We start from the raw sequence: 19,253 nt of genomic DNA on the forward strand, positions 1-19,253 counted from the left end.
ATCTTAGAAAAAAACACAGAAGTAATCTTTGACCTTGGAGTAGGCAATGGTTTCTTAGATATGACACCAAAAGTACAGGCAACAAAAGAAAACTAGATAAATTGGACTTAATCAAAATTAAAAACGTTTTGCTGCAAAGTACACTATCAAGAAAGTGAAAGGATACCCCACAGAGTGAACAAAATATTCGCAAATCATATACCTGATAATGGAATTGTATCTAGAATACATAAAGAATATTTACATCTCAATCATAAAAAGACAACCCAGTTTTAATAAATAGGCAAACGATCTGAACAGACATTTCTCTAAAGAAGACACACAAATAGCCAATAAGTGCACGGAAAGATACCAGCGTCACTTGCCATCAGGGAAACGGAAATCAAATCACAGTGGGATACCACTTCCCACATACTGGAATGGCTGAGACCAAAAAGACGAATGCTGGTGACGGCGTGGAGCATTTGGAGGGTTCATGCGGTGCTGGTGGGAACGTAAAATGGTGCAGCCACTTGGGGAAGCAGTCTGGCTGTTCCTCAAAAGATTAAACACAGAAGTTACCTATGAGCCAGCAATTCCACCCTTAGGTAAACACCCAAGAGAAATGAAAACATACTTCTACCCAAAAACTTGTACATGAACAGCCATAGCAGTAGCACTATTCATAATGGTCAGAAAGTGGAAACAACCCGTTAAGGAATAAATGGATAAATAAAAACGGGTCCTGCCATACAACGGAACATTATTTAGCAATAAAAAGGAGTGAAGTACTGATACTTGCTACAACGTGGATGAACCTTGAAAATACACTCAGTAAAAGAAGCCGGTCCTGAAAGGCCACCTATTGTGTGATTCTATTTATATAAAACCTCCCAAACAGGCAGCTTAGCGTTGGGTGCAGCGGGGAAATGGAGGGTGACCGCTAAGGGGCACAGAGCTTCTTTGGGGGGTGGTAAAAATGTTATAAAATGGATTTGGTGATAGTTGCAGAACTTGGTGAATATGCAATACTAAGGGACCATTGGATTGTACGTGTTAAATAGGGGAAGCAAATGGTATGTGAATTATATCTCAGTAAAGCTATTATTATTTAAAAAAAAAAAAGACAAGCTGAGGTTTCCAGGAAAAGTGGAGTTTTTTCAAAGTGCTAGTGAGTTCATAATGGTAACACAGTCCTTACAATGGGGAGCTATCCAATAATTTACCTTAAAAACATTGCTTCTAACCTGAACAAGACCTTTCTCCGTGTTTGGTCCACTTTCGCCCCTTCACCCGCGCCCACCCGGCTCCTCCTTCCTTCGGGTCCCCTCCAAGGGTCACCGCGCGCCTTCCGGGCGCCCCGGAGCGCGCGGCCCGGGTCCCCAAGGGCGTGGGGCTCCGCCGACGGGGCGGGCCCGGGGGCGGCCGCTGTGACCCCGGGGCGTGTGCAGACACCGCCTCCTCTGCCACCGATAGGTCCCACCCCGCCTCGGCGACCCGCGGGCCGGGGGCGGGGAGAGGCGGCGCGGAGGCCGCGCGCACCGCCCGGCGCCGCTCGGAGGCCGGGGAGGTTCCGGGCAGCCGCGCAGGTCGAACGCGGGATGTGGGCGCCGGGCGGCCCGCCGGGGCCCGCGGGCTGGGACCGCCGCAGGGTGGGCGCCAGGCTGCGCGCGGCCCTCGCGGGGCTGCACGAGCTGCAGGGGCTCCGCGCCAGGCAACAAGCGCGCGTGTGGGGCGCCCTGGCCGTGCAGCCCCCGCCCGGGCCCGCCGCCCCCCGCGGCCCCCGCGCACACGAGCTGCGGCTGGAGGCGGCGCTGGCGGCGCTGCAGGAGCAGCTGGTAAGGAGCGCGTGCGGGGGTCGCGGGGCCGCTCCGGGCGCGCGGGGCCGCGGGGACCCGGTCCACCCGGCAGGCAACAGGCGGACGGGCCAACCGACCGATCGGGGGGCACCCTCGGCGATTTCGAAGGACGCAGCTCGGTCCCGAATGAGAGGGACGCGGAGGCCCGAGGCGCGAGGCTAGGCATCCGGGCCCTGAAAGCAGCCCGGCCGGGCCGCCCGCGCCGAGCCGCGCATCGGGGCTGCGCCCGGCTCTACCTACTTCCCGGCGCAGACCGACTTGAGGATGTACTCCTGTTGGTTGGAGTTTTGCTGATAAGAACGCATTAAATCGGTTTCCCCTGCTGGGGGCTACTGGGGACCCTGGTGTCCCGCGCCCGGTGCCAGCCTCTCCCTGCTGCGTGGGTCTGGGGACAGCACTGCCAGGGTGCCAAGTGTCCCCCGAATTGTCCCCAGTGATGTGCTCAGGTTGAGCTCTGGGGTCGTGTCACTGTAATGAGATGTTGGGGAGAGCGTGTATCCCATGAGGGCCTCTCCGACTTTAAAATGTAACCTGACCTATGAAAAGAGGTGTGTCCTCTGAACGCAGAGGCGGTGGAACCCCGCTGGGCCTCCTGGGCCTGCTTTCCCACCGGGCTTCTCCCCCCTGGGCTCCTCCAAACGCGGTCCCTTTTGTACCACTGAAGACACTCCTCAGGTGATTGCCTCAGTTATTTATCCAATGTATGGTTTCATCTCATGTATTGGAAAAAACTCAAGAGTTCTTGCAGGGTTGCAGTATTTTCTAAAGGAAAAATTAGAAGGCTGCATAGAAAGATGTCTATTTGGTAGAGCTGACTGTAGTACTCCAACGGGAATGTCTTTTAAATGAGAAATTAAATCTGCCCTGTTTGAAGGCTGCTGTCTTTACAAAGTAGCCTGGATGAAGCTGCTGCTTTGCTACCAGCTTAGCGCAGTCGTGTCAATGATTCGTTAGCTGCTTCTGGATTAGAGAATCAGGAAGCTCAGCGTCTTAAGATGTGTCCCAGGACTCCCGCGATCTTCCCACATGGCAAGGGGGGGCCCTAACTGCGCAGCCTCTCCTCCTGTGATTCCGCGGCTGCTAGCAAAGGAGGGAGCTAGTTACCGAGTGGAACTTCCATAGGCTTCTCACCCCCCATCTTATCCAGTCACAGCTGCAGGTTTAGCTTACCTGCGTGTGTGTGGGTGTGTGTGTGCGTGCGTCCTACCTTCAACTGGAGCTCGGAGGGGCACACAGAGCCTGCAAAGATGCATGACGTGCGTGTGGCAGGAAGGAGCTTTGCGATGCTGCTGTGAGTTGTTCTGTCGGGGGAGCAAGAACCCAGTTGATGATTAACTTGGCTTAAGTAATGTACAGACCAGACTTGTGAGTCCTCAGCCTCTAATTACGGGGAGCCTTTTGGGAGAGAAGATCAAACAGGGTATTTTTTGTTTTATTTATTTATTTTTTAATGTGGGGACCAGAAGGAACACGCACCCTTTGTCTTGAAACTTTGTTCTTGGCACAGATTATGTGATCAAAAGAGAAGAATAATTGAATGTGTGTGACACCAGCCCGGCGATTAACACGTTCACATTTTTCTTACAGAGAAAAAAGTAGGAGTGATCCTAGTTCTATGATGCAGGGTACAATCAAAAGGCCTTCATCTCCAGCCCCAGGTCCACACTTCAGTAACTCCCGGCTAATCGGGGCCCCTCCTACCCACACCCTGGGGTTAACCGGGGCATGGGTCACCATTCAGGTGTGGAGACAGGAAGAACTTTTATCTGACCCAGATAAAAGTTTTGTCCCACAGACATTCCCAAGTGAGAATGAGCTTGAGCATTTTGGGGGGGATTTAAACTGCAATTAGGAGAAGTCATCACATTAACACTTACCAGAACGAACGAGCTACACCTTTTTAATTGCTGCGTCTACAGTCAAAACAGGAAGCGCGCAGTAGGTACTTAGTATTTGTTGAATAAATAAATGAGCAAGTTTTACTGCTGTAACAAAGCGGAAGATGATTTCAGTATTTACTATCTCCACGTTCTGTATTTCTAAGCTAATGTAACCCCCATGACCTCTGACCAAAGCAGCCCTTACTGTTTGGCCGGTCCTGTGCTCACCTGTCTGTGCCTTCCAGGGATTGCCATTCCCATTTTTATAAGCGTTACGTTCCCAGCAAAACTGACTTGGAAAGATTTGGATACCCCAGAGGAGCCTGGAAGCTCCATCTCCCACCAGGAGGCACCAGCGGTCACCCCAGGTGGGATGTGAGGAAAGGCTCTGGGGACCTGCAGGGAAACTGGTGCTGGAGAATCTGCTGGTGGTTGTTTTGCTGGTCACGGCTTGCCCTGACCCTGAGTGGCAGCATCTCCTCCTCCCTGGCAGGTGCCGGCATTAAGCACTGCAGGAAATGAGGGTCTGACTCTGCAGCTGTAATCACGACGTCTGGTGTTTTCCTTGGACCGACCATGCTTGCTCCGTGACCTCTCAGGGGAACGAACTCGCTCAGGGTCACAGAGGAGGGGGAGGCATCCACGGGGCTGGGCAAGGCTTCCTTCTGCGGCACTCGTGCTCGTTATGCCCCAGGCTAATCTGTGACCCTGGCCCTTTGAAGGACCTCTTTTCAAGCTAGGGAGTAACATTTACCCACCCACAGGGCACTTGCAGTGCCGTGGAACTCATGCGGAAAATGCTTCCTGTGCGTGTTCTCAGCTTTCAAGGAGAGAACAGAGGTGTTTTAGATGCCATCTCTGTATCCTGAACTTTGCGATGTTTTTCATTTTTGTCCTCTCAATCTGCCGTAAAGGTTGAGAAGGCTGGAAAGCCGAATTGTAGATGGGGAGCAAAAGGGCAAAGCAGGTGGAAATCGCATCAGTCTTTTATGGCGTGTAAAGTCCGCATCTTGAAGAAAGGGCTAAGCCAGATATTTGTTTTGAATGGCCTTCCCTGGATAGAAGTTCTCAAACTTTTGTGGTCATAAAAAATTGGTCCCAGGGAAGCTTGTCAAAATGCAGATTCCCAGGAGTGCCCTAGAGTCTGAGTTAACGGGTGTGGCAGGGAGCCCTGGGGTCTGCACAGATGCCCCGGGGCTCCCAGCTCCTGGGAACCGGCTGTGCTCTCCCTTACACCGGACCCCCTGCCCCTCGCCCAGGTTCAGGGGATTCAGACAGGATGTGCTGCCCTGCCCCTGAGCCTGGAGGCCTGCGGTGAGTAGGGAGGGCTGGTGGCCACACAGACTGGCTCGCTGCTCTGGAGGGAACCCGTGTGACGTCGCTGTAACACATTTTCCCTGTAGAAATACATGGAAGTCGATGCTGTGTGCCTGGCTCCGCAGTGGGGTATGCTCAGTCCTGGTGCCATGAGGAACCTTTGACTTAGCACAGAGTTAGAGACCGAGGAGTTAGTGAAAAGCAGAGACATAAAAACCCCCAGCGAGGGACGGGGGAAGGGTTACGGAGGACAGTGCCAATCCTGGGTGACAAAGCCCTGTCGCCATGCAGCGGGGTCCTGGGGACGCAGTAACCATCGGAGGGCCCCCGGGGGCCTGCGTGGCTGTGCCCCTCAACACTGATCAGAAGCCACCAGCTGCAGGCCGGGCTGGGCAAACATTAATCACAAAGCAATTATGCCAGCACAAACACACCAGGTCAGTTTTTCGGGGGGAGGGGGATTGGAGAGGGAGGAGAGAAGCCAACTATGGAATCCAGAGAGGTCCCCCTTCAGAAGAAAGAGGACATCGTGATTTGGAAGAGAAGGGGTCAAAATCCATGTTTATAAACGTCGAAGCGTGGTCAAACAGAGGAACTGAACTCTCCGCCAGTACCGTGGTCTCATTTTACGACATTAGAAGAAAAGTCATTTGCAGTAAAAATTCCCGCCGTTTGTCTAAGTGTTTTTCACTTGGGTAGTGATGGGCCGGGAGCCCACCTTTGCTGCCCCCGCCGCTCCGGCTGTCAGGTAGTGCCGTCCACCTGGGGAGCGTTTCCCTTTGTGAAAACATGCCAGGATGTTGAGGCTACTCTGGGTGGTCCTGGGTGTGTGCGGTTTGATTAAATTCTGGTTTTTTGCAGTGTTATGTTTACAATACTATTACCTGAGGCTGGGAGACTCTCTTGCTACAAGACTTGGAGGTTGTTCTGAGACCTTGCACTGGGTCCAGAGGAAAGTGGATTTGGGTGTGGTGGTCTGCCACTCACCAGGTGCTGGGCCCTCGGCCCCTTCCCCTGGTGGTATGGGAACAGTCTGCGCCAACGTAGTTCTCCCGTAAGAATCGAATTACCGCCACCTGCTTCCCCCTTGGACTGACTTCTCAGATTATTGAAGCTACTGAAGTAATTCCTCATTTCCTATATAAGAATTTGAAACACAATTGATCATTTTCTCAAACAGGGTGGCCGGCATAATCGCATTCATTAATTATTTGCCTTAAACTTAATTGCTAATCAAAACAAGAAATTTAGGTAGTGGACCTTGAAAACAAGGTGAAGTTTTATCACTGAAGGCAGGAAGTCAGCATTTATGAAACAGTGTTGTTTTACAGACATATGATTCACGTGTGTGTGTGTGTGTGTGTGTGTGTGTGTGAATGTATACTGTGAGCGTTAACCACATGCATGTGCTATATGTATATTACATGATATACACACACGGATATGTGTGGTTGACACTCACAGTAACCCGTTTTACAGCCAGGGAAGCTGAGGCCTGGAGAAGCTAGAGCCTCGGAGGACAGAGTTGAGATGTGGACCCTGAGACCAGAAAGACCCTGCCTCCTGGGGCAGGTGTTCAGGCTGCGCTGATCCCAGGCGCTGGGCTCTCTCCTCCTGCAGCGTCCCTCCCTCTTCCCTGAAAGCCCTACAGAACCGTAACCGGTCAAAATGCCACCTGTGCTATGGGAGCTAAGACGCTGCAGAGCAGGGCCTTTTTCTCTCCTGGGGACTTTCCTGTCCCCCTGAAGAGCCGACAGCTCAGCCGTCCCAGGTGCCGTGGACGGGCTGCGGTGAAGGAACGTGGTGATACAGGCACCAAACGCAAGGTCCACGAGGCGCGAGCCTGGGAAAGTAGATTCTTACGTAGAAAAAGACATTGAAAATATTATCGGTGGCTCCTGCCAGAGGGCGTGTCCTTGGCTGCTTTCGGTCCTCATTCCACTCTCATGAGCTGTATTACTCCGTATTCTTATAAAGAAATGTCTGATTGAAAATTGCTGGCAAAGAAAAGTCTGCACTTGGGAAGACATGCTGGAGGCGGGAGGGGTCCTAGAGACGGTGTCCGGCCTGAGGAAGGGGGAGCCGTCAGGTGGGAGCTGGCCTGTGGGTTTGCGGAGTTAAGTTGTATGTGTGCTGTAGCTTCACGTGGAGCCTCCAGTTTCCACCTCTGTACACAGAGCAGTTTTATGTCTCCCTGTTTTCCTTCTGAGAACCGTTTAAGACTTCAGGACGTCGGCCTGAAAACCCACTTGGACCAGCTGGACCAGCAGATCAGCGAGCTGCAGCTGGACGTGCGCAGAACCTCCAGCGAGGCCCCGGACAGCGACAGCAGGCCCAGCTCGGGTATGGCGTCCACGCAGGCCCTGGACCATCTGTCCCTCACCCCAGGGCGCGGCACTGCCCGGCAGGGCTGACATGGTGAACCCGCCTCTGTGCTCAGGCCACCGGAGGGTCAGGAGCTGTATGCGCGCCTGGAAGAGCATGTTATTGGAGAATACTGAAGACGAAATACTTTTAATGCTTTTATTTAAATGCGCTTGGGAAAACGGGGAGAGAGAGGGAGAGAGTGGGTGCGTACATACTCGTTGTTTAATTGGAAAAATATTGCTTTTGATGGAAAAACCCCATGAGCTTCTCGCCTGTCTCTGGCTGAGACAGATTCTGTTTATGTTGAACCAGCATGGAGGGCCCTGTGCGCCCTCCTTTCAAGGTCACGTAGCGATGGTTAGGGTCGTTCTGACCTTCATGGTCCTGGGCACATGGGCTTTCTCTCCAGATTCCAGGCTCAGACAGCAGCTCAGACGGCAAACCCAGGAGACCAGCGTCTTCCCAAGTACAGTGTTCTCTGCCGTGTCTTTCTCTTTTCTTCAGTTTGCAAAATCCTGTCACATTCTGGGTTGTCAATCATGTAGCAGGGCCGGGCCGGGGGACCTCCCCAAACGCTGCCCCTTCTCTGGTGGCTGCCTCAGATGAGCTTGGCGGGCATGAGGAGGGGCGGGGGAGGATGCCAGCCTCCCTCTTCCGGGGCTGGAAGCCGGAGGTCACACGGGGGGACGTGAGCCACTCACCCGGGAGAGGGATGAGCAGGTGGTGGGCAACAGGAGACACTGGTGGGGAGGCGTCCTTGGCATTCTGGCCCCGGGCACCTCCCCGGCCCGGGCCCCTCCCCGCCCCCGGGCCCGCTTCCCTGAGACCCCCAGCCCTTCAGCGCGGGCCCCCCAGACCACACCGACAGCCTCTGCGCCCCTGTGCAGGCTTCTACGAGCTGAGCGACGGCGGGTCCTGTTCCCTGTCCACCTCCTGCACGTCTGTGTGCAGCGACTGCGTGTCATCCTCTCTGGGCGCTGTGCTGCCTGCCACCCCGAAGGCCAGGCCCAGCGCGGGGGACTGCCGGCCCTGGTCAGCAGATGAGACCACGGTGTGTGGGGTCCCCCTGACTGCGTGGGAACCCCAGGCCAGTGAGGGGGGCACCGGCCAGCTGCTGCAAGGCGAGTCCCGGCCCCGCCCAGTGTCCACAGGTAAGGGGAGGTGGAAGCAGGGGCGGTGCCAAGCCCCATACAAGGAGGGGTGCGGTCCCCAAGCCCCATACAAGGAGGGGGGCGGTCCCCGAGCCCCATACAAGGAGGGGTGCGGTCCCCGAGCCCCATACAAGGAGGGGGGCGGTCCCCGAGCCCCATACAAGGAGGGGGGCGGTCCCCGAGCCCCATACACGGAGGGGTGCGGTCCCCGAGCCCCATACAAGGAGGGGGGCGGTCCCCGAGCCCCATACACGGAGGGGTGCGGTCCCCGAGCCCCATACACGGAGGGGTGCGGTCCCCGAGCCCCATACAAGGAGGGGGGTGGTCCCCGAGCCCTATACACGGAGGGGTGCGGTCCCCGAGCCCCATACACGGAGGGGTGCGGTCCCCGAGCCCCATATAAGGAAGGGGGTGGTTCCCGAGTCCCATATTTTCTGTGGGCTTTTTTGGGTTTTGGATGGAGGTAGGCATCAAACGCCCACCTGTGTTCCTTGTAGCAGGGCTGTTGCAATAAAAGGCTTCTCGTCTTACTTAAAATGAACATCCGTTCACACCCTTCCACGGCCCTCGTGGCCACTGCCGGGGGCTAGGGTGGGCGTTGGGAGAGCTCACTTCCCGTGCAGCCCCCACTGGCCAGGGAACAGCCTTTCTTTTTCTTCCGAGTGTCCCAAAAGGAAAAGATGCATCTTATTCCTTATGCTAGACCTGGGCCGTTAGGATCCATGGGTTTTCTTTCTTGCACATCTGTGAATGCCTCAGGGAGGGTCTGTTCCGAGACCTTGTCCCAATGGCCGTGTGGTCACCGGCGCCCCATCTCCCTCGGCGTCCTACGCACCTTCAGTGAACAAGGGCAGGAACTGAACGTTAGGGTCTAGGACTCGCCTTCTAGGCTGTGACTGGAAGGAACGTGATGGGAGCCGGGTGGTGGGACGTGTATAGCAGACACCAGCGTGTCCAGGCGTGGAACGTGCAAGGCCGGGGCCTCGTCCTGCCCGGGGGGAGGGCCTCGTGCCCCAGGATTGTGCTTGCTTCTTCCCTTATTTATGTTTTGTTCTTTTTCTCCTTCCCAGGTGACCTTGAAAGAGCCCTGCCGGCTGAAGTGGGGCTCCAAAAAGCCAGGGCACACCCCAAGGCCACTTCCTTCCTCTGCCGCGGCATGGACCCCAAGTACCAGTGTGACCTGGTGTCCAAGGGGGGCAGGGAGGTGTACCCGTACCCCAGCCCCCTGCACGCCGTGGCTTTGCAGAGCCCCCTCTTTACTCTGACCAAGGAGACCGCGCCGAGCGATGGCCACTCGCCCCCCAGTCAGCCCCTCCCTGGCGCCACAGGTCCGAGCCCCATTCGGACTGGACTGGGCCTCGAGGCTGGGCCAGCCAGCGCCTACATAGAGAGGCTGCTGCGACTGCAGGGCCGAGGGCCCCCTGCGAGGGGCAGTGTGGTTGAGCGTGGACCCCCAGGACGGGAGGCGTCCCTATCCCCGCAGGGGCTCGGGGTCCGGGGGGCGGACAGTGAAGGTGGCCTGGAGAAGCCGGCGTGCGCCCGGGGGAGAGCAGAGGTGGGAGGGGAGGCCCAGAGCGGGGCCGCCCGTGGGGACAGCCTCGAGCAGCCGGGGCCTGTGCCCCTTGTACGCACCCTGCACCCCAGCAGCCGTCCAGAGGAGGGCCCCAGACCCTCGCGCGGCTACGTGCACCGGGAGGCCCGTCCAGGCTCCCCATGGCTGGGCTGTGGCCAGGCCCCTGCTCCCTGCTTGCAGGGTCAGCAGCCAGCTCTCCATGGCTGGACGGGCAGAGGCAGGTCGCCGGGCGGGGGGGCGGGGGGGGAGGGCCCCCCTCGGGCCCCTGGACACTGTGTCCGCCCGCACTTTGCTGCCAGAGGAGCTCTCCCTGTGGGGCCCCCCAAGGCCAAGCCTGTGAAGATCAAGAGGGGGGCCAGCGACAAGGCGCTGAGGCTTGGGGGGCCGCAGCTTCAGTGGGGCGCCCTCGGGGGCCCCCGGCCGCCCCCTGAGTCGGGAGGTGGTCTCAGGAGGCCCCCCCTGGCCAGGGCGGTGCCCGGCCGGTCCTGCTCTGAGTCCAGCCTCTACCCCGTGTCTGTCTTCGTCCCCCTGCTGGTGGCCCGACCAGAGGGTCACCAGGTGTCAGCTCAGGCCTTGTTCCCCTTGGAAGCAGCCCCGCTGGTGGCAAGCGGAGGGGAGGCCCGGAGGAAGCAGCGCAGGTGGCAGTCCTCCGTAGAGATCTCAGCCCGGGCCCGCCCGGACCCCAGCGTGGGGCCCCATAGGCCGGCGGCCCGGAGAGGGGGTGGCCCGCGGCCCGTGTGCGCCAGACCCAGGCCCAGGCTGCCCCGCCAGGATGCCCGAGCCCGGAGCGGGTCGGACGGCTCGGAGCGCTCGGCCGAGTGCGCGTCCCTCTTGCGCTCCACCGTCGCGGAGAGCAGCGGGGACGAGGCCAGCGACCACACGGCCAACCGCTTCGGGGACGCGGAGTCCAGTGGCAGCACCTCGGAGGGCAGCGGCCAGGGCGGGGGAAGCTCCAGCCAGCGGGCCCCGGCCAGCTCCAGGCCCCCTCTGCCACCGGTGCCCAGGCTGTGCCGCGTCAAGGCCTCCAAGGCCCTGAAGAAGAGGCTCCGCAGGTTCCAGCCGGCTGCTCTGAAGGTCATGACCATGGTGTGAGGTCGCGGGGCGACAGCAGGGCCTGTCTGGGCCCGGGAGCCACAGACACAAAGGGACCTCTCGTGGCTGAGGACGGGTCCAGCCTCGCACGGTGTTAGACGTGCAGGTCTGTGTCATCTGGACACTTTGCTTTCTCCCCGAAGCTGCCCTTCAAAAGGAGTCCCCTCAGAGGAGATGATGGGCCCGTCCCTGGTGCATCGCCCCACAGGTTAGGCTGTGACTCTGCGCACGTCACCCCACCTTGGCCCCAGTGGAGACCTTCACCCAGAACTCTGGGACTGCAGATTCGTCGGGGCGCTGGCCTCCCAGCTGCCTGTGCCGTGAGCCCCGTGCTTGCTTCCCTCCATCCTGTTCCACTTGGGCTGGGCGCTCGGTGTACCCCAGCCTGTTGAACAGTTTCCCCCCAAAAGCGTTCCCTTTAAGAAATGGTTGCAGGACTGCGCTGTGGAAACTGGGTTGGACTCTGAATCCAGGTCAAACCCTCAACATGAATAAACAGCCGATTATGCCTTTGTCTTTGCAAGTCAGTCTTTCCCTTTTAGCCTCCCTGCCCTCAGGAATGTAGTAGGTGCTCAGCAAACCCTAATCCTTCCCCATCATGTGGACACTCTTTCACCCGAGGTGGGAAAATGCATTTCACATGAGTACGCTCCACACTCTTCCCAACACTCCTGAATTGAGCATAAAAATGCTTTGGAAAAGAAACCCTTTTATGGTGTTTATTTTTCAAAGGGAATTTCCCTCAACTTTTCCGGAAGGTAGGATTTTCAGGGAAGCTGCCTGCGGAGAGCAGCATCTTCAGTTCATGAAGCAGTTTTATCCTGAATTATTCAAAGCTGCTTCTGAGGGCCTGGAGGTAGAAAGAAGGCATGGGGGAGGTGGGGAAGGTCTTCCCCAGTAGCCCACGTGGGGCTCTGGACCGCCACAGCCCCACCCTGGGGCTAAATGCACAGTTGGTAGGAACTTTTGAAGGAAAACGGTAAGAAAACAAGCTAAAATGGTAGTAGATCTTGTACTAGACATTAGATATTCATGTAACGAACAGCTAGTTTCAGGACGCACTTCAGGGATTCACATTTTAAAAAGATTAACATTTTAGAACAAAGAAGTCCACCTGTTTGACCTGGGCAGAGGTTTCCAAAAGTGAAGGAGAGTGGCTGCTTTCTGTCACTCTCTTTCTTTCTGTCTCAAAAGTGCAACCATTTCAAAGGGCCCAGAGCAGACTTGGAGTCTATCTGGATAGAATTCCCACGTGGGCTTCACAGAATCCGCTTACTAACAGAGGTGAAAGGGTCTTCCTGAGCTTTCTATAAAACTGCTCTGATATTTGGAGGAAAACGTCAAACCCACCCATGGTGGAGGTTTTGGATAAAAGATAGTACACAGGGTATTTTCTTTAATGGTCTAAATCTCAACCGTGTGGCACAAGAGGCGATGGGAACCCAGCATTTGCCAGGGCCGCTGAGCAGGCGAGCGTCCTGGGAGAGGATCCAGAGCTAGGCTTCTGGCCCCGCCTCGGTCCCAGCAGTGTCCACAGTCTGTGTCCCTTGCCGGCCACCCCAGAGAAATGGCCGTGAAGCTCCCTTTATGGAGTGTGTCCTGCTCTGTTTGACATTATCTCTTGCGTCTGTTGGAGTTTTTCTCAATTCAGGGGCTTTGAATGCCGTATTTGGAAACTGCAGACTTCCTTCGTCCTCAGCAGGGCCCCCGTCCTCAGCAGGGCCCCCGTCCTTGTGTCACAGGAGCGGACCCTGAGGCTGTGTCTCTGGCCAAGATCATGTGAGATCAGTGCTGAAGGGGATGCAGTGGGTTCGGGCCCCTGGGGATTTCTGACAGTGTTTATCTTTCTCAGAAGCCAGGCTCCATTTCCTCATGATTCAGGTTCCAAAGCACAACCAGACAGGAATGCGTCCCCGCCCAGAAGATGCCGGGCCTGTCTGTGCAACCGGCAGACTAACGGAGCAAACTAACCATAAAACCCATGCAGACTCCACGCAAAATGCAACCGCAGCATCTGCGGACAGAGAGCCCTCAGTGATGAGATGTCAAATCAGTCATCAGTCAGTGTCCCTCCCTCCCTCTCTCTCTCTCTCTCTCTCTCTCTCTCTCTCTCTCTCTGTCTCCTTCTCTTTGATCCTCTCTCTATCTGTCTGTCTCTCTCCGTCTGTCTTGGTCTCTCCCCAGCCTTGCAGACACACACACACACACGCACACACACACACAACACACGCACACGCACACACACACACACAACACACACACACACACACACACACCTGTCTGCCCAAGGCCTGAAGCTACTTCCTCTCCGGTGCTCTTGCATTTACTCTCGGGCAGGTTTACAGTAAATAAATATGACTGTAGGTGCCGTGTCTTCCCATCTGCCTGGGGCCCAGGTGCCTTTGCTTCCCCACAAATTCAGCAGAAGGACACAGCCCAGGGTTCAGGCCCCGCTGGGCCACAGTTAGCTATTAGGAGGCCCCAGGCGTCTCCGTAACCTCCCTGGGTTTGCTTCCTCTTATAGAGTGAGGTTGTTTATGCCTCAGGGTCTGCCGGGAGGAGTACACGAAAGGTGTTGAAAACGGGCCCCAGCTCTGCCCGCTGACCACCACGTCGGGCTCCTGACAGGAGCCCGGGGAGGGGACCCCGCAGGCTGCAGAGCCGAGGGACTGGACAGGCCAGGAGGTCACGGGCGCAGAGGAGGCTGTGGGCAGGGAAAGAGCACACAGAGGGTCAGTCAGCGAGGGTCTCTGACCCACCCCGAGCATCACCCCGGCTCCGCCAGGCAGGCGGCATCTTCCGTGGCAAGAACCACGGGGGAGGGCTCTTTGGGGAAATACTTTAAAGCACAGAGTTAAAGTCGAGATCATCAGTGATAAGGAGGCAGAGTCAGTCCCCAACCCAGTCCTGAAATTACAAAACAGAGTCTGAGGGGCTATAAATTCAGGGAAGAAAAATATTTAAGGGAGGCAGAAGGTCCAGGGCAGAATGTGCAGAAGAAAAGATTAACTGAGACGTTCCATTCACCTGCCTGAGTATTTTATATTTTTCACATATGTTTCTTCTGAACAGATACGGTCGTAACTGCTCAGCGTGAAGGGAGAATAAAGCAGGAAGCTCCCCTGCGCAGAAGATAGCTGTGACATGGGGGAGGGGAGATTATTAGGTGATGGGTGACCCTTCACGTGCGTTTGAAGACAGATGAGCTATTTCCTCATCCCTAAAGCCTTTAAAAAAAAGAGACAATTTACTGTTTGACTTTGGGGATCATTAGAAAGCATTTGAAACTTCCAGCATGATTGAAATACAAACATTTTAGCAAAAAAGTAAATATATAAAAGGAGAAGCTAGTTCTTTCTAAGTATCAACGTCAAGCTAAGGTAGAAATTAAATATATAAGAGTTGCTAATTCATAAGAATGAGAGAAAAAGGATAATTATGTCAGAGAAGATACCCCAATTATTGTATCAAATCATACTGTAAAATTTGAGGAAACAGAATCTTTATCTTTTATGACCGACTGAATGCACTTGTCCCCCAAATTCATATGTTGAAGCCCGAGCCCCCAGTGGGATGGCATTTAGAGGCGGGGCCTTGGGGGACAGTTAGGGCAAGATGAGGCCCTGAGGGCAGGGCCCCCAGCGGGATTGGGGAGAGGTCACGTGGGCACACGTGGCTGTACTTACAGGCGAAAAATAACACCAACCCCGCTGGTACCACCATCTCTAAATTCCCGTGAATTAAACCACCCAGTCCGTGGTGTTCTGTCACCGCTGCCCCCTTTGTACGCACAGAAGAGAACGTGGGAAGAGCCGAGAGAGCACTTAGGACCGGAGGAAAGAGAAACTTACTTCCTGCATCTTCTTCTTATGACCAGGAGGGTAGCTGGGCGACTAACCCGAGGCTGTCTTCATCCATCTGGTCAGACACATTCACTGAGCACCCACTGTCTCAGGAGCCGTGCCGCCTGCTGTGGGGTGACAGGAAAACACGGGGCGCCCGCGCTGGGGAAGCTTTGTGTCTCGCTGGAGGAAATAAGCAAACAGCAAGGGCGACCAAGCAGCCCCTGAAGAGGCCAGTGCCCATGCAGTGGGGCCCGAAGAAGCAGAGTTTGGACTCCGTGTGGACAGCACAGTTAGAGGTTTAACTGGGAGAAGGCGGTGCTGCGCTGGGCTGGGCTGGGCTGGGGGGCTGAGGAGGGAAGAGGAGGGGGACGGGGGAGCGGAGGGCTGAGCAGGTGCCTGGAGCTGGGGTGGGAGGGACGCTGAGTGGTCCTGGTGGGGTGAACCCAGGGGGTCCAGGTCCCAGCCCATATGCGAGAGGGGGTGGGCCACCATCAGTAAGCAACGTCACTAGCGCCCGCAGAGTTGGGGCGGGTGGGGGATGGGAGAGCTTCCGGGGGAAAGGGGGTGCAGGTGTGATGGAGGCCAGGGGGCAGGGGAAGCTGGCAGGGTTACTGCAGGTAACCTGATGAGATGGGTGAGGCGCACTTGGGGGTCCTCACCTGGCCCTGAGCTGGAAGCAGGGACAGAAGGTGGGGCAGCTGTCCGCCGCAGGGCGGTGCTGTCCGTCGCAGGGCGGTCCTGCCCGGCGGCGGGTGCCGATCGCCACAGCTGCTCCTGCGCAGCTTCCTCGTAGGCGGCCTGTGCAGACTGCAAGCCGGCTTCCTGTGGGTCTGACTCACGGGATGTTTAGTGAAGACGAGGGGAGGACTGGCTTCCTGGGCAGGTGGCCGAGGCTGAGGCTCCAGCCCCGTGTTCACAGGAGGTCTGGCCGCTGGTCGGCGTGTGCTTGGTCTCTCGGAAGCCAGGAGAACCTGCTAGACTTGTGTTTGGAGAGGCCTGTGACCCAGCTGTGCTGAGATGGGTCTGAGGAGAGACAGGAGGTCCGGCCCCGGCCAGGGCCGCGGGCAGGGGCGTGGCGGGGACCGGCGCCACGGTGAGAGGTGCCGCGGAGGGATGCACACGCGGCAAGACACGCAGCTCGTGGCCATTCCGTGGTCAGGCAGCCCGCGGTCTCTTGCAGAAGCCACCGAGGCAACGGTGGCATAGAATCCAAGGACAGCTCAGGAGTCCTCCCAGCGTCGTTCATTTGCCCAGTGAGGAATGAGGGTTCTCACTGAAACAAGAACATAGTCTTATCTCTGAGAGGAACATCCCGTAGAAACAAGAATTTCTAATCAGAATCTTTTTCCATCTTTAAAATTTGACTCTCTTTTTAGTTTGTTATTCCCTTTTATTTTTTATTCCGTTTTACTTCCCTTTTTATGTTTCCTTCAGCCACGGTCTCCTAACCAAGGATAAAATCCACAGCAAATCCGCACTTAACAAATCATTAACCCTATTGCACTTTCACTTCATTTTCCTTATTTTCCTCCATCTCCGTGCCCTCGTCCCATCCGGGGACACATGCTGGATTTTCAAATTCGGTCTCTGTGACACACTTCACCTCCTGGGTGACAGGCGACGGTGGCAGCATCTCTGGTTGGTGACAGTAGTGGTGTCAGTCCCTGCTAACATGGCAGCACCCCCATCGCCAGTCTTGTCGCGGCTGCACATCCCGGGTTGGCATCCTTGCTGACAGAGAAGGAGGAGGAGCAAGCACACCTGGAGCCTGGAGGACCAGAGGCCAGTGCAGGGGGCTCACGTGGACCACAGCGCGTCCACACGCGTGCACAGCGGAAGCCCCTTCCGCTCCGGTTCCCCCAACCAAGGGAGCCCCTAGGCTGTCTGTGATGAGTAAAGTCACTTCTAATCCCTAGTGATGCAGGGCAGTGCACAGCGAAGGGGCTTATTAAAGTACTAAGTACTCAGGCTGATCCCCAGAGGCTAAGCGAGGATTTCCACCCCGGCCTGAATAGGTCTGGTACCCACCAGAGCCCGGGCACTCCTGCTGTGTAACTTTGCAAAACACTTCTGGCAGCAGCTCTCTGAGCCACGTCTGGAGGACAGCCGGTCCTCAGCGAAACAGCGTATTGTCCCCGTCATCTAATCAGCATCTGTATGATCCAGATGGTCCTGGAAGAGACCACAGCCTTCCCCATCCTTCACAACACCCGACGTTCCTGTTGCTTTTACACTGCTTTCCTGGGTCTCCGAGATCAAGTCTTTAAGTAGCTCAGCACGACAGTAACTTCCTTCAGGGAAGGTTTGTGTCTGATGCACAAACGAGTCACTGAAAAACCGTCAAAACCCAGAGTCTTCCTCTGGGACGTTTACAAGGATGGCATCAGAGCACGCCGACAGCGGAACGCCTCCCTGTACGACCACGTACGTCCGTGTGCTGACAAATTCTGGACTCAGTTCACTAAGGGTGCAAAGCAAACACGTCTGTGTTTGGGGCGATCAGCCTTCATGATTTGCTCAACGCTGTAAACCAACACTTGCTTTGTCCGACCCTGGCAGGGATCGTGAGACTGGCGGAGGGATTTCACCTCACTCCAAGTTGCAAAATTCAGGTGATGATCATAATAGTCCCTGGAGTCGGATTTCATTTCAATTTCATTTCTATTTATTTATTTGCTGTCAAGTACCTTTTTATTTTGCCACAGTTCAAACTGTTGGAAACACTGGAATTGGTAGGATCTGGAGTTGAGCGGGTCCACAGAGTTTGCTTGTATTTAAGCCTGTTAGGAGCTCTTGTACGTTCCCCCAAAAAAGATCACATGCACAGCTAGGAAAGGCGACAAAAACACATTCAAGAAACTTCCTTGTGTGTACACCTCCGTCACACATCTTCAGGAGGCTGTAGAAATCCAAACCGGCCACTTGATTGGCTGGGGAAACTGGGACGATATTAGAAGCCCGTTTAATACGAAGATTGTACTTTTACATATAATTAAGGAAAAAGAGTTTATCATAGAATTCTTAGGAGCCATTGGCTGAGACGGTGTCGACTGTCTGGGTTAGGAGACATATTAACTCAGATTTATAGCATAGTTGGCCGTGGCTGAGGTGGGGTATCTGCTATTTACTGTTAAAAAGTGTCTGTGATTAATGGTTAATGTTCACACATTGCTTCCCCAGGGTTTCCCTTTGACTGTCAGGACAACTCTGTGAGGTCGACAAGGTGGGCTCTTACACCGACACCACCTTTGAAAGCTGAAGGATCTAAAGCAAACGGGTGAGTGGAGAGCCAGGTCACCCCCGGCCGTCCTGTCCGAGGTCAGGCCCGTGGCTGCCCACTAGACACCTGCCAGGCCCATCAGGCTCACCGGTAGCCTCCACCGGGCACCACACTGGACTCGGAGAGAATGGAAGGTTCTCGGGTCACATCCGGCGGCTGGGGCACAGGGCCCAGGCCTTCACGTGCTGCTCGGGGGCTCCCCACGCTGGCCAGGCCCGAACTGACCTGCCCACTCCTCTGACGGCGGGCGTTAGGTTGGACCACAGCGGTGCCCCGGGGAGCACCTTTCTGTCTTCTGGCCACGGGAGCAGAAGGGCTCCCCGCAGACAGGGCCACAGCTTTTGCAGGAGCTTCTGCAATGATTGCAGGAGTTTCTGTGGCTTCTGTAAACTTTCCCTCAAATGCGGTGGCTTCAAGCAGCACAGATTGACTGTCTTAAGGTCCTGGAGGTTTGGGTCCTGAATAGATCTCACGGGGCTCAATCCAGGGGTCAGCAGGGCTGGCTCCTTCCAGAGAGTCCAGGGCAGAGTCAGTCCCTTTCCAGCTTCCAGAGGGGCCCGCGTTCCCCAGCTCAAGGCCGCTCCAGCGTCCACAAAGCCAACACCTTCAGGCTGAGTCCTCTCACACCACCGTCCCTGGTTTCCTCTCTCTCTGCCCCCTTGTCCACTTGTAAGGACACCTGTGATTACATAGGGCCCATCTCGAGGATGCAGAATCATCTCCCATCTCAGGTCTGCAGACCAGCGCACTTCATTCCCCCTTTGCCCTGAGAGGTGACATATTCGCGGGCTCCGGGCATGAGGACGTGGGACGTGGACATCTTTGGGGCCGTTCTTCTGCCGACAGCAGAGGTTAGATTTCACTCCCCCAGCAGAGCGTGTGACTCCCTATTTTCTCACTCCTTGCCAAG

At 56.0% G+C, this 19,253-nt stretch overlaps 1 protein-coding gene and 1 long non-coding RNA gene across 2 annotated transcripts; one reads left to right on the forward strand and one right to left on the reverse strand.

Annotated features, from left to right (window-relative positions):
- Window positions 1-1,580: 1,580 nt before the first annotated feature.
- On the forward strand, window positions 1,581-11,730 carry DACT2 (dishevelled binding antagonist of beta catenin 2). Its single transcript, XM_060168169.1, has 4 exons — window positions 1,581-1,817; window positions 7,246-7,378; window positions 8,290-8,553; window positions 9,624-11,730. The coding sequence occupies exons 1-4, from the start codon at window positions 1,581-1,583 to the stop codon at window positions 11,216-11,218; spliced, it is 2,229 nt and encodes a 742-aa protein (XP_060024152.1). The 3' UTR covers window positions 11,219-11,730.
- Window positions 11,731-12,596: 866 nt separating this feature from the next.
- On the reverse strand, window positions 12,597-15,867 carry LOC132530594 (uncharacterized). The gene is made up of 3 exons (XR_009543828.1): window positions 15,723-15,867; window positions 15,070-15,188; window positions 12,597-13,922 (listed from the first exon to the last, which is right to left on the reverse strand). It is a non-coding gene; the product is annotated as an uncharacterized LOC132530594 (long non-coding RNA).
- Between the last annotated feature and the right edge of the window lie 3,386 nt (window positions 15,868-19,253).

This window comes from Lagenorhynchus albirostris, chromosome 12 (genome assembly GCF_949774975.1).
Source record: "Lagenorhynchus albirostris chromosome 12, mLagAlb1.1, whole genome shotgun sequence".
NCBI classification, from domain to species: Eukaryota; Metazoa; Chordata; class Mammalia; order Artiodactyla; family Delphinidae; genus Lagenorhynchus; species Lagenorhynchus albirostris.